The 15089-nt window shown below is 35.7% G+C and overlaps 1 protein-coding gene and 1 long non-coding RNA gene across 3 annotated transcripts in view; both read right to left on the reverse strand.

Annotated features, from left to right (window-relative positions):
• grid2 (glutamate receptor, ionotropic, delta 2) overlaps positions 1 to 15089 on the reverse strand; it is a 673181-nt gene that overhangs the window by 38801 nt on the left and 619291 nt on the right. For both annotated transcript variants that reach the window (XM_056463472.1, XM_056463473.1), the window contains exon 14: positions 1922 to 2088. In XM_056463472.1, the coding sequence (XP_056319447.1) occupies positions 1922 to 2088 (167 nt within the window). The remainder of the gene's footprint in view (positions 1 to 1921; positions 2089 to 15089) is intronic.
• LOC130233432 (uncharacterized) lies at positions 11236 to 12970 on the reverse strand. The gene is made up of 4 exons (XR_008838207.1): positions 12736 to 12970; positions 12188 to 12280; positions 11996 to 12090; positions 11236 to 11615 (listed from the first exon to the last, which is right to left on the reverse strand). It is a non-coding gene; the product is annotated as an uncharacterized LOC130233432 (long non-coding RNA).

Genomic DNA, 15089 nt, shown 5'->3' on the forward strand with positions numbered 1-15089 from the left:
TGATTGGAACACATTGATAACATAAACTGTTATCTTGAACACTGATATATCTTTGTGTGCCACAAGTAATTTAAACTCTCCAATATATGCCTATATTATGCATATTAATGTCATATTAATATTATGCATATTAATGGATTGCTGCTTCAACCTATACAGTTCCTTATTATATAAAGCTTTAACATATACTATTCAAAATATTGACTTCAGTTACAATGTTGCAAATGTATTTTTCACATTTTCACATATATAGTTCAGATGGAAAAGCCATCTAAAGGCCGTCACACACTGGATGCGCATATGACAGTTGAAAGTATTGCACACCAGATGCGCACATTCGCATGCTATTTTAAACGGAACTATTCAGATGGCGCTCTGTGGCGCGGCAGAAAAAGGAACAGTGTCCTGAATCGTTTCTGGGTGCCGTGGACAGCTGCCGACTTGCGGCGCCAGTGTGTGTACCCTTGTAGAAACCTATGCTTAGAACTCTGAAATGTATGGTGCTGCGTGGCGCTACTGTGTGCGACTTGCTTTAGGCTACATTCACACTGCAGCCAAATGTGGCCCGAATCAGATTTTTTTTACCCACATGTGACTTAGGGAATGACAGTGTGAACAGCCCAAACTGCATGGAATCTGATCTTTTTAATTCAGATTTGTGCCACATTCATATGTAGTCTTAAATCAGACACAGATCTGATGTTTTGCAATCCGACTGCAGTGTGAAGGGTTATGTGGGAGTTCATGTGACTTTTACATAATCTTTGAGCGACATGCGTCATCATTCTGTGCTGCAAACATTATCTACTCCTCATGATAGAAACAAAGAAAGTTGGTTGTTCATTTTGAAAAAAAAATTGAAGGCAAAACTGGTGATTGTTAACCAATCTGGAGTTAAGAAGTGGAGATGCGTTCTTAAAATAGAATAATAAGAAGAAGACAGAAGAATAATAAGTTTATGTAGTATAACAGTATGTTGGCTTCCTCAAGAAAAAAAATCTGATCTGAGAAAAACGTAGCCTGAGTGCCATCTGAATTTTTTTTTTCTCAGGCTCCTGTCTATAGGTTCAGTAATTTCACATTTATGACAAAGAACAGTTTATTTTCATTGCCTTTAACATGAAATAACTGAACAAAAACATTGCAGCTGAAGGAAAATGAATGAATGAATGAATTTCAGATAGCACTTAGAGGTTTTTGCATCTGAACTCATCATTTATGGATCATACATTAATATATTAAAATAAAATGTAATAACTTTATGCCTTACAACAGCTCCTCCCACTTGATTTTAAGGATTTGAAATAATGCACTCAATAAATAAATAAATTAATGAATAAATAAAAGATGCACTTAAAGTTTTTAAAATAAACATGCAATTATATATAAAAATGATACTAATAATCCTAAGCTACAGACTAGTTACATTATTAATGAACAAATACTGCAACATGACAACATGGGATAACATTCTGAAAACATCTCAATCTTGTAAAAATGCTTAATTAAACCTATATGCTTATAGCGACCCCTTTAAAAACACCTTCTAATAAATTAACCAAGAGAATCCAATCAGACTATGCCAATTCTGCCATTTAATGACCGAGATTCTATCTTGAATTAGAAAAAGGAGTTTTCTTTAAATGAGAGCTCAGACATTTCTACAACTGCTGAGTGAGACACTTTTTTTTATCACTGAACCTGCTTTCTAGGTGGTTATACTGACTGTATTACACCTCAGTCTGTGTTACAAGCATTCCCGCTCTCTGTTATGTGAGAAATTGATTTTAAATCACAAACTCAAGACTTTAAATGCCAAATTTAAATGGAACTTTCCTTTGAAAAATCACTCCTCTTATAACAGCGGGGCCCCAGAGACGAACGGCTACATATGGATAATAAGACTCTCATCGCACAGTACCTCTGAGAGAAGATGTCTCTGTAAGGACTGCCGTGCTGCATCGCGATGCCGTAGCCTCTGTCAGCCACATTGTTGCTCACGGTGTAAAGCGAACAGTCCTCGTCATTAATGGCCACATACTCCAGCACAGCTGCATCCCACACAAATGCAAAACGTCCGTACTTCACCTAAGAGGGTGAGAAAAAAGACACACGTATGTACACAAAAGAACAGGAGAGTTGGGAGAGGTGCAATGGAAATCATGCTCAAAGATAAACAGAGAGGACGAATTCAAAACCAAATCAGGTGGGAACCAGCGGTCCATAAATAATGCAAACAGGTGCTGGGCGTATTAGCAAAAGTGGCTGGTCTACATAAAGCTGAAAAACAACCCTGGCTGAATTAAATAACATCCCAGCAGGACCTCCCTACTCTTTTACCATTAATTGTTTATTAAGCATGGCAGAGAAGCGACAGCCAAGGACGTTTTACACCTTTAAAGTTAGTTTGCATGGTTGCTGTTTTAAAGTTTTACTTAAAGTTGTGCAGTAAAGATCTACAGTATATACCTCTTCAACCAGCAAGATTATTATTAATTGACTGGAAATGACGCAGGCTTCTGTCAAAATAAGACAATAAATAAGACGATTTCTCAGCTTTTATTTACCTTTGAACCAAAAATTTAATTTTTGATGAATTTCATGGAATTTCACAGCTTGATTGTATATCTAAGTATTCATAGCCTCTAACCTGCTTTTCAAATGGTGAAGTTTTGTTCCTCACCACAGGCTTGGTTTGGGACTTGTAGAGCTGTGCATCGATGGATGTGCTCCTCAGTGTTTGGACTTTCAACAGTGAAAAGTAAACTAAACTGAACTAAACTAAACTCCAACTCTGAAAACTAGACTGACACAGTTTCAATTTACTAGAACGTCTATGTTAAGCTGCATTGATACAATCAACCTTGTAAAAGCGCTATAGAAATAAGCATGAATTGAACTGAAAACCAAGTATGATATATATGAAGTATATCATTATATGAGTGCAAATAAACATTATAAAACATTATCTTCAGCACTAAAAAAGAATTTGATGCTTCAAGAGTATGTTTATCAGTACTACTGACAAATGAGAAATGAAAAAAAAACGAAAATGTACACACTATACCACTCCCTCAAGTGGTTTAAAGCCTTTATAAACGTTTCTTTATTCCGTTCAACAAGCTGAAAAACCTGTATGCACTGACTTTCATAGCAGGAAAAACAAACAACCCAGGCTCATTCTGAAAACGTACCTCTATATACATAACTGGAAAGCACTAAATGCGTTCCAGGAGGAACGTTTTTTTTTTTTTGCAGTTTTTGTTTTCGCGAATCTGCCGGAGGCCGCTGTGTAGGCTTTTTTAGATCTCAAATTTCTCTTGAGACTGCCATTCGCGCCTGCTGTTCTCACGTAAATCCACCAGTCAACTGTCTGGCTGTTTGACTGATTGAATGACTGACTGACTAACCGATCGACTGACTTCTCCTTCCCTAAACCCAACCAATAGTGTTTTCAAAAACAAAGATTGACCCAACCACCCTCTTCCCTACACCTAACAAACAGTTTTAAAAAAGCCCTCGCCATATTTTTACCACGTTTTCAGATTTTACCACCTTTCACCCTGTTTTTTACTTGTTAATTAAATTTTTTGGATTCTGTTTATGTCTTACCCACTTTCTGAAACCGTTCTTCACCGGACTTGAACCCTGTCGTCATGGACAACTTCTTTCTGTGTCTCAAGTCCGCCAACGTACATGGCGAGCTTACTGGACAAACGGGTAATAGCGGGTAAGTCGCCCTTACAGAGGTAAGTGGCTAGCTGGTAAGTGCAAAAAGGAACAGTGTCAAACCACCCCGTAGCTTTTGTTTTAAAATTAATTCCAGCCATACATACATCTAGCTACATAATTCCCAATCTCTAGAAATGTATATAGGGCTACGTTATCTTTTGTTTTCAACAGAATAAAAAAGTCAAACAGGTTTGGAACCAGGCTAAGTAAACGATGACAATTTTCAGTTGTGGGTGAACTATCTCTCAAATTTCTAATATTGAAGATGCTATCCTTGAACAAGTCAACTATAAAATGGCTTTGATCCTCTGAGAGAACATTTCAAGGTTACGGAAGTCTTGCATAAAAAACAAAAAAAGAATAAATAAATCAATGTGCTGTTAATGAAAACCAGAGAGCTTTTTTCAGAGAGCAGTTCAATATCCTAGGGTTTATTTTAAAGCCACCTATTGCTTAAGCGATGTAAAATATGTACACACACTTGCGTGGGTTTTTGGTGGTAGACAAGTCTGACTTTTTAGGCAGAAACATTTTAATAGCCTGCTCATGAAAATTTCAGGCATTTCAAAACAGTCTGCAACAGGACAGAGCTAGATCAGAGAGACTGCCTTCAGAGAAAATCACTATTAAATGAGTAAACATCGTATTTACTCCAAACGGCTTACCAGACACGGCGTGCAACTACAGGTCAGTCTGCTAAAGCAGTAAAATGGGCTGTGAGTGGCTCCTGGCTTCAGAAAACACTGAGAATATTCTCACACCGAGAGCTTATTTCGATAAGAGCAGCAGTCATTTCACTGCAACGAATGCAGATGCAACTTCACTGCTCACAGATATGAAGCTTCACCGCGGGCTTCAACTGATAACTCTCCCCCTCATGCGGACTCCCTTTAAAAGTGCTCAGTGTGCTTGGCTGCTTGTTCAGACTGACTGCATATCCACAGAACTGTAGAATTTAGACTTATTGCCATTTTGTTCAATAATCTTCATATATATTTCTTACAGTATACATCTCAAAACTAAGGAAGTCATTTGCACAATAGTGTTTTCATCTACAAACAGAAACATGTTTATGAGTTATGAGCCAATTAGATGACAATGCAGTGTTTCAATAGTAACCGAATATTTTGCTCACTTGAGTTCTTTTCAGTTACTCATTAGTGTTTATAATGTGACTTTATGTTAAAATCTTTACATAGATTGTGATAGTTTTTTTTGTGTGATTGTTAGCCCTTTTCCAGTGGGCCAATGCTTCTTTTAGCTAGCCATTCCATTCTTTGCTGATCCAGGCCAGTGAGCACGGATGCAATTTCATTTTCCATAGTGTTGCTAATAACGGAGCTTTACTTCTATAGTTTATATATATATATAGTTTATATATATATATAGTTTTTATATATATATATATATATATATATATATATATATATATATATATATATATATATATAGTGTGCTTCCACTTAGCCAGCTATGGAGAAACTGACAGTAGGGCAACATAGTGTAGACGCCATATGTATACATGCTGTACCAGTTAACCATGGTTCAGAAATGCATGCCAAGAATGGTTTATAATTGTGCCATGCTGTACCAGGCTCACATGGAATCATTTGAAATGATAGAAGAAAAATTAATTGATTTAAGAATAGCTTAAAGTAGTCTAGTTTTTAATTCCCTGCTTGTTCCACCATAACAAAACATTATATTATCCAATACAAAAATCTGAATGTGTCCCATTTGGTTTTGTTTTCCTTTAATTTTCATAGAACTTTTTCCCCTCAGTGAGTTGTTTCATTGTTTTAGCCTCTAGTTCAGTTGTCCTCAACCCCCAGGGCCGCAGACCTATACCGGTCAGTGGATCAATTTGTTCCAGGCCGCACAAGAAATCATTAGTCATTTCCATTTTATTTATTATCTGAGTCTGAACGATCTTTTATTTTGAAAAATGACCATATTTTCTCGGTAACATCTTGATCACTTAAGAAATTTAACCCACAAGCAGCAAAATGAGTAAGAAACATACGTCTTTGGAAAGTTTCTTTGCAAAGGGGAAAAGCCCCAGTGAAGTATCCACGAACTGTCAAGAATTGAATCCGCAACCCGTTTGTCAACAAATCAGGTGAATCCAGGATGTCTGTGCAAGAAGATCAACTGCTTAAGATGGCAAATGATGGTGGTCATTCACATATCGTTCACCCCTCACCCCCACATGCCCAGGCCGCGGTAAAATTGTCAAGCATTTACCGGTGCGTGGTGATAAAAATGTTGTGGACCACTGCTCTAGTTTTCTATAGAAAATAATTATGTTGTTCACCTGTGCCTTGTTTTGTTTCTCATTATGCTATGCAAATCCCTCTGTTTCCTGAGTTCATTGTCTGGTCTTTACATGGATTATGAAGCTGTAATTTCTTTGTCTCCTGTTACATCTTTGTTATTCAGAGTTAATTAAAGTTTAACTGCTAATGAATTCTCATTTCCTCTTCCTTGACCCGGCATGACAGAATATCACATAATTAATATTTATGAGATATGCAGGCTGATATCTTGTTTATATTATTAGGAATCCATAACATATATTAGACTGTGAACAAGGTCTGATCCTTTATAAAAAACATATATTTCTTGTCACGGGCCAGTTTTGGATATTTAATTGTGTAGGAAATAATATGATTATTTATTTTTATGTTAATTACCAATGCAGACTTTAAATAGATCTTTAATAGCATTTAAAATTTGTATGGAGCTTATAAAAAATTACAATAACCTATATTACTGATGCCTCTTAATAATACACATTACTGTGATATTTGTGGTTAAATCTTTGTGAGAGTGTGTATTCATCTTGAGTGTTTTTTAGACAAACACACACACACACACACAAATCACAAAAGATCTCACCACAACATCAGAACATTAAATTGAGAAGCTGAATGGAGATTGTTCCGTTATACCAGAGGCCCTTTTCTATTGATTCTAATTCAATTGAACTCAGACAGCAGAGAAAGAAATTGCCCACGGTACAATTGCAGGTGGTAAAATTGCCACAACTGCATTATAATGGGCATGTGACAGAAACAAGGCCTGCATGCAGAGAAGAAATTCACCACAGGCTGAGAGTGGCACAAAAAGACAGAAATTGAGAAAAAAAGAGAAACTTCTTGACCTGGAGGACATTAAAGACAAGAAAGTGAAGCATTTCTTCGAATTCTGCAGCCCTGCGGCCATAGCAATCAAAGAGACTGTGATTTTGATTGCGCCAAGGTAATTATTTCAAGCCATTTTCCCTAAAACAAACAATGCTCAGTGCATCCTAATCAGGATATTGTTTTTAAAGGAGGCATCAAGCACATGCCCTCATTAGATTCATATTCACCTATACATATTCAACGTTTCCCCCTAACAACAGGGCACTGAGTTGAAGTTAAAGGCACACGCTGGATGTGATTGTATTGGAAATGTAGTTTTTGCAACGCTCTTGTGGTTTCAATGGCTTGGGAAAATGACAACACTCTATAAAGACAGCAGGATCCCTCTGTTATTTGGTGAGAAGTAAGCCCTATAGTATAAAACGAATCAAAGCTTTTATGAAATCGATAACCTCCGAAAGGACACAGCTGCATAAATTCTGACATGGTAGAGAGTTTTTATGTTTCGTTTCCTTTTTAACCTGGTTCATTCAAAGTGAATTATGTACACACTAATTCCGCTGCACCTTTATTGAGGACACATATTTAATTTAGAAAGAACGTTTGAGAGAAACATTATACCTTACCCAGAATAAGAGTAAATGAAAGTGCCAAAAGGATACACAGATATTGCTCCAATATTATCTAAAGCAGGACACATATTCCCCAAAATGCAGAATAATTTGACTTTACTCACCCACGTTTGTTAAAATGCAAGTCTAGTAGGCAGGAGTTTAGAGATTTTTCCAAATGAGTTAGCCTGCTAGTCATCCAGCTACATATTTCATTTGGATTTTGAGGGGAAAAAATGCTGAATAGAAACAGCAAGTCGTGAATAAAATTTCTGAAATGAGCATATATACAGTTGTTAAGCTACGAAGGAACGACAATGAATATACTGAAACCGACTGGATTGATAGTAGAATTCACAGCTCATTTCTTTGTCAAATAAATCTCAAATAATTTATTACATTTACTAAAAAACTACTGGTGACTGTTTAAAAACACATTGTGGCCTATCAGTAATGTGAAGTGGATGCTGACAAGGGAGGTGCAGATCCAAATGCAGGTGTATTGAGAATCATCCAACAAGCAACAGTCACAATCAGGAGCAAATAGATGTATGCAGGAAAATCCAGAGTTGTAGTTAAATAACAGACAAGTCAATACAGGCAGGAGGCAAAAAACATAAACAAACAAAGAAAAAGCTGGTCTAAAGTCCATCGCAGAGCAAGTTAGTTATGCGCCTGTATCGGTCCAAATGCTTACAAATTGCTTAATACACACATGATGTACAGTAATATACGAATATCTTTACATATATAAAACTTAAAGGATTAAATATTACAAAATTTATTATTTTCTAGATAAATATAAAAAAAACACTACCTGCCTTCTTCATGTCTGGGGCTTTTTTCAGTTTATTCATGACAATTTGCATTTGTATATTGTCATTATTATTACTAGTAGTTTAATTATAATTTATTATATGTATATTTATATTTGTTTTAATAAAAAAAAGTTTAGATTTGTCCATCTTTCATGATTTTGGATATAACTTTTTTATTCGTTTGCTGGAAATTTGAACTGAATTTGAAAATAGTTTTGAAACAAATCTTTGCGCTTAAACTAAATTAAATATGTAGGATGATGGGTGTCTTCAGTGGAGTGAGTTTCAACTGTTTCCTTACTCTACGAAAGTAAAGGAGTAAAGTGTAAACATAAAGAGAAAGTAAAGAGGCCGAATGGAGGAGGATCATTCTCTGACCTTGCTGCGGTCTGTTTAACTGTTTTTCCACTTACTAATCTGTCATGTAAATAGCAAATGCGCCAATGCGCGTCGCAACTGACTCTTAATGAGAATGGAAGATCAGACTCTGATTGGTTTAATGCACATTATTCTCAAAACACATCCATAACTCATTAAGAGAATAAGCACAACCCTGTTAGACCATTCGCCGGGGCGCAGAGTCAATTTTTTCGTCCTTAAAATAGCAAAAGTGGATTCAGACATGCCCTTAATGCTTTTGCACCATACAACTTTGCGCCGAGGTTGTTAAAATAGAGCCCATTATGTTTTACAGTAGATGTTATTAATATGTCAGTGTTGTACATCTCAATGTTTATGCAAATGTAAGTAAATGTACAATTGAAAGAATAATATTTTACGTAAAATAGCTACATGTTTCAGAAATCATGTCAGATAATGTGTACATTTTTAGAAAATGTTAATTGTTTGTACGCTTGAAATTTTAGGAAAGACTCTAAATAGTCTCCTTATGTGAATTCTGCAACCAGATTTCCAGTCCAGCTGAAGCACAGAACCATTTTGTAATTTATTCTTAAAAAAAAAATCCTATAAAAATCCTTTATCAGGTTGTAACTCAAAAAGGTCAAAAGCATTAGCCGCTTCAGAAGTGAGCTCCAGAGAACCTGAGGAAGTGTGGAAAAAGGGCCGCTTCATTTGATGAAGGAGGACATTCCTGCTGAGTGATCATCTCCCAGGACGACATTACGGAGAGCCAATCAGCTTCGTCCTCAGATTTCCTGCTGAGACGTCTTCAAAAGGCGTGCACTCAGGTCCCCGAGGCCATCGTTCCAGCCGCAAGACTTTGTACATCCAACAGCCTGACCTCCATTAAGGTCGGCTTCGTTCTGTTCAGAGAATGGGTCCCCAGCGACAAAGTAGGCTTCTTTTTCCTTCAATCTACAGCTCTTTTTCATTAGATCCATTTCTGTTTGAAAAATCTGTATCCTTTCAGATTTGAATTTAACCCATGATTACCGCTTTTACTGAAATGAGTAGCAAATGTAAAATAGATGGCAAATGTTTGAGTAATTGCTACATGTTTTGACTGATGATAGTTTTAGAAAAAAGCAGATGAGCCCAAAAATTCAACTCCCTGTTAGAAGACAAAATCAAGAGGAAAAAAAGAGAAAAATTTATACTTTAAATAACACTTTACAAGCTTGCTTGAGAGATGCAAAGTGGTTGAGTCATTTTAGGCAACGCTTCAACCTTTGTGCTGCTAAAATTGATATAAAATTGAAAATCCTGTCATTTAAAAAAGATATTTTGAAGAATGTTGAGTGTGTTTTTTCCCAAAGAATGGAGAATGGGGTCTAAATAACTTACAGTATGTGTAAATAAAATGTCAAAATATGGGTTAAATACGGTTTCATAATCATTCGGTCTAACTTAAATTTCTATGAAAATTAACACTTGCTCGATATATCTATAATCAATCCAGCCGTTAATCATCTATCTATCTTTCATCCATCCATTAATTATATATCCATCAATAAACCATTTCACAAACTATTTGTCCTTCCATCCATTTATCCATCCGTCCATCTGTCCACCCATCCATCCATCTGTCATTAATTATATTTAATCATATATCCATCTTATTTCCATCCATCCATAAACCCACCCACCCATTCATCAATCCATCCATTAGATCGCTGGTGATTGTGAAACTATCATACACTCTGCGCAATTAGGCGAAAGATGTGTAGGACGCGATTTGTTGCTATTTTCACAGCAGTGCAACTGTAATTTTTATGTTTTGCGCAACGTTATTTGAATAGCAAATCCATTTGCACCACTTTGTGGACCCATGGATGTGTCAGCGTATAGAAGAGGTGTGTTATGGCACGTTGTTGTTGCATTGCTATTTAAAGGAACTTAAATAGACCGCGCCATTGACAAAGTAAAAGCTGGTCTAAAGTCCATCGCAGAGCAAGTTAGTTATGAGCCTGTATTAGTCCAAATGCTTACAAATTGCTTAATACACACATGGTGTACAGCAATATACAAATATCTTTACATATATAAAATCCATATATTTAAATCCATCAATCCATCCATCATTAATCATTTTCCATTCACTGTAAAAAATCTTATGTGCTATTTACAAAAAAAAATTGTGGTAACACTATTGCACGTATTATTTTTAAGTAAATTTCAAGACTTGATTTTTTTAGCAAAAACCACTTGAATGAATCATGTGAAAATTACTAAATGTTTTGAGTGATAAATGAAGATTTTAATATTATTAGCGGAATGTGCTTTTATAATTTAAGCAAATCCACCACCATTTACTCATATTCATTTTTTTTAACGAAAACCACTTGAAAGAATCATGTGAAAATTACTAGTTTTTTTAAGTGATAGATGATGATTTTAATATTATTAGTGGAATGTGCTTTTATAATATATGCAAATAAATCACCATTTACTCAAATTTATTACTGAAAATTACTCATTCATAAAATGTAAAATATATAATGTATAATGAAAAACATACACAATACATTTAGGCCAAATATCATTTTATTACATGTTACACTGATAACAAAATGGTACAATATGTTAAACAAATCTATATAAAATTTACAGCAATGCTAATCTCTGATAAAAATTCCTTTATCCATGTCATGGAAAAAACTGACCTGTCAACTTTCCTTTGTAGGAATAGTCACATTTTAGACAATATTTGACAGAATTTGTGTATTGCAAACTTATTATTCGTTTCTTTGTAAGTGATTTTAATTTGTGGAATATTTGTATAAATCCAGTTCAGCGATTCTAGATTTTCCAGGCTAGCCATGACTCACTTATCCTCCAAGACAATGCAGAAGTCCTCATGGTTGGTCATCCCTCTGACAGACAGCAATTCTCTGTGCATTCCCACACTGTAAAATAAACATTACGTTTATTATATTGAAATTATGCAGTTGTACATTTCAAATGTTTAAGGTTTACTAAAACACATTAAGGAAATATATTAATGAAATAAACCATTTCTTTTTATATCTGTGAACAGTAATTCTTCATAATGTTTGAGTAGATGTTGCTGACTGACACAAATACACAAGTATTTTGACTTATAATGGACAGGGTGTTTAAATGTATACTAGTGTACAGACATTTATAAAAACATACCATGTTTATACAAGGAATAGTGCATTCAACAGTGTAATGCTTGAGCTATATATTTTTTTGTAAGCATGCAAAAATATAAAATGCAGTTTTCGGAAGATCATAAATATCTGAAACAGTTTGAGACACTTACATTGCACTCCTGGATGAGCTCTTCCTCTTATTCATACAGATAGACCAGCAACAGAGGACGACATCTCTCGTTTCATCCCTGATTTAATGTGAGGTCTGATGCAAAAAAGTGTAGAAATTAGTAATAATAATAATAATAATAATAATAATAATAATAATAATAATAATACACAAATAACATTATTAAAAATACCTGATGTATGGCAGCCATTCTCTTTATCAAAATCTGCCTCAATAAACTGCTCCTCTTTAGTGGGAAAACACTGCGAAAGTTTTCTTCATTAAACTGAAAAATGAAGCAAACAAATATTAGTATTAATGTACAGTATTATATATATAAACAGTTCATTACATTACATCAGCAATGCTGTAAAAGGAACCTTATGAAATGGAAAAGCACTAGCTGTACATAAACCCCATTGAATAGCTAGCTAACTTAGCTTAGCTTAGCTTAGATTTACCACTTAACAAGCTCACTGTTGTTCGTCTGCTTAACTGTTGCCTGATCATTGCTGTTAAATATTACAATGCAAATAATTTGTTCAACTTCATTATATAATTCAGAATGAACATTGAAGCAAATCAATTTCAAATAGGAATGGGTGGTTAAAACTACCCGTGTATCCCTATATACATCATATGGCAAAAACTAAGCTCCTGAACAAGTTTGAACAGCATGTGTCTTTCCTGAAAGAGCTTAGGTTATTTAAGACAATAAAATGATAAACTGTTAATGCTTACCTCTTAACATGCTCGCTGTTGATCTGCTCCTTCAAAATGTCGTCTGATCACTGCCGTTGTTGAGATTCAAATGCAAACATCTCAATCAAATCCACATAATTGAGTGAATTTTCTTAAAATAAACGTGAAGCCATCTTTCCTCAATTTTATTAGCTTAACTGGTTTCTCAAATTAAGCTTAGTAATTGCACTAGTTTGCTTAAAAAAATAAGTAAAATTTAAATCTTAGTTATATTAGCGAAATCTCCTTAATATTTTATAATAAATCCAGAATATCAATTTTTTAAAGAAAATATGCTCATTATTTTTAATGACCTCATTAATTTTTTTAATGAAAATTACAAGCCTCAAGATTCATTTTTTACAGTGTTCCTCTTATTTCCATCCATAATCAATCAATCCATCTATCCATTTATACAACCAACCCGTCCATTCACCAACTACTGTATTTACTATCTCACACATGTTGGTATTGGTGGTTTATGAGGGCTCTGCATAGGCACAATGTATTTTATACTGTAAGAACCGAATATTATGTGGCCTTATACCTACCCCTAAACCCAACCTTACTGGAAACCTGTAGCAAAATTTGAATGTCAAAACACCCTGTTAAGTATGTTTTTAAAGTGTTTGAATTACAAGGACACAAGGCATGTCCTCATAAATCACCTCATCATACCTATGGCACTATACAGATTTCTGTCCTTGTAAACCACCAAAACCAGTAACACTTTTTGGTTTAAGTAACAAATCTGCATTGTGGTTTCATTGTTGAGATGCTTAAATGTTTTTTTTTTCCACCATCAAAATAATGTATTAAGCAATAGAAATGTTCAAAATCTGCATGCAGTCTTCTGGCAAAGTCATCAATCTCCTTTTTTCCCCAGCAGAGAACTATTGAAATGAATATTAAACATGGAGAGCATTGAGGAGTATCATTAATTAGCAGTTCTCAGAGAGGGACAGCTGAGCATCGGTCTTCACATAGAGAACACTGAAAACACACACCCAGGTGGCCTGTGCTCGAATGTGCGCTCGATGGAGGCAACATAGAGAGATACCGATGTGACAACTTCCTCTCCCGCATTTCCTATCCTCTCTAATTGGCTTTGAGCTGTCATTAGCACTCTCTATTCTACAGAAAATGAAGGAAAAGCAATTAATAGTCCATCACAGACCATATGCAAAAGGACGTACCTCTTCCCAAAGACAGGATCTATAAGCGAGAGAGGAATAATTAGGCACAGATGTTTGAGAAACAGTCCAGGACAGCTCACTGAGCTAGAACTGAAATACTGTTGCTAATGGGATATGGCATGAATCTTTATTTTTTTTCACTTCACTTTTTCAATCTGTTGTTTTGCAATATTACAAATATGGTCATTAACTCCTTATAGACTTTTATGTTGAGAGAAATAATGTAGGAAAATTCCTGATCCTTTTAAATGTTCTGACTTTAAAGACATTTAATGGTGCAGTTTCTGTTGATACCGAAAGCAGACAAAATCTGAATGAACATGACTAAAAACTAAAACCGAAACCAAAAATTCCGTACTGCAGATGGCAATAACATAGACATAATGAGTTGACAAGTGTATAATTGAAGAGAATTTATAGGTTGTGTTACGTGTTTAAGTTGTTAAGATATTAAAGAGGATGAAATCCAAGATGGCGCCGATGACGATGGCAGCCTCCGTGTCGTGCTCTGCAGTAGTGTTTGTGTTTTTGTTAGTTTGTCCTGTCTCGAGTCATTTTCCTACAATTAGTTTCACCAGAGACGAATTGTTGGACATTCGGGCACATACACCACCGAATATTTTTCCATACCTGGATTTATCTGATGTTCTGTTGGACATCGTAGTCGGAGGAGCCGCGGTGCTGCTCAAACGCTTTCAAGCGCGCAGACGAGGAAAGCGTGCAGGCGCGCTTGTGAAACTCAGACAGCGCGGATTTCGGACCGCGCTGCCTAGCATTCATCTAGCAAATCTCCGCTCTCTACCCAACAAAATAGACGAACTCATTCTGCTCTCTCAGACAAACAGGGATTTTCTGCATTCAGCTGCTCTGTGTTTCACGGAAACCTGGCTGAACGACACCATACCGGACAACGCGCTTCACCTACCGGGCTATCAGCTGTTCAGAGCGGATCGCGACGAAGAATCAACGCGGAAATCACGCGGTGGCGGGACGTGCTTTTACATCAATGAAAGGTGGTGTACAGATGTAACAGTTTTAAAGAAGATGTGCTGTCCAGATCTCGAAGCACTGTTTATTAACTGTAAGCCTTTTTACTCCCCGCGCGAGTTCTGCTCGTTCATCCTCGTCAGTGTTTACATTCCTCCGCTCGCGCACGCG

Source organism: Danio aesculapii, chromosome 8 (genome assembly GCF_903798145.1).
Source record: "Danio aesculapii chromosome 8, fDanAes4.1, whole genome shotgun sequence".
Lineage (NCBI taxonomy): Eukaryota > Metazoa > Chordata > Actinopteri > Cypriniformes > Danionidae > Danio > Danio aesculapii.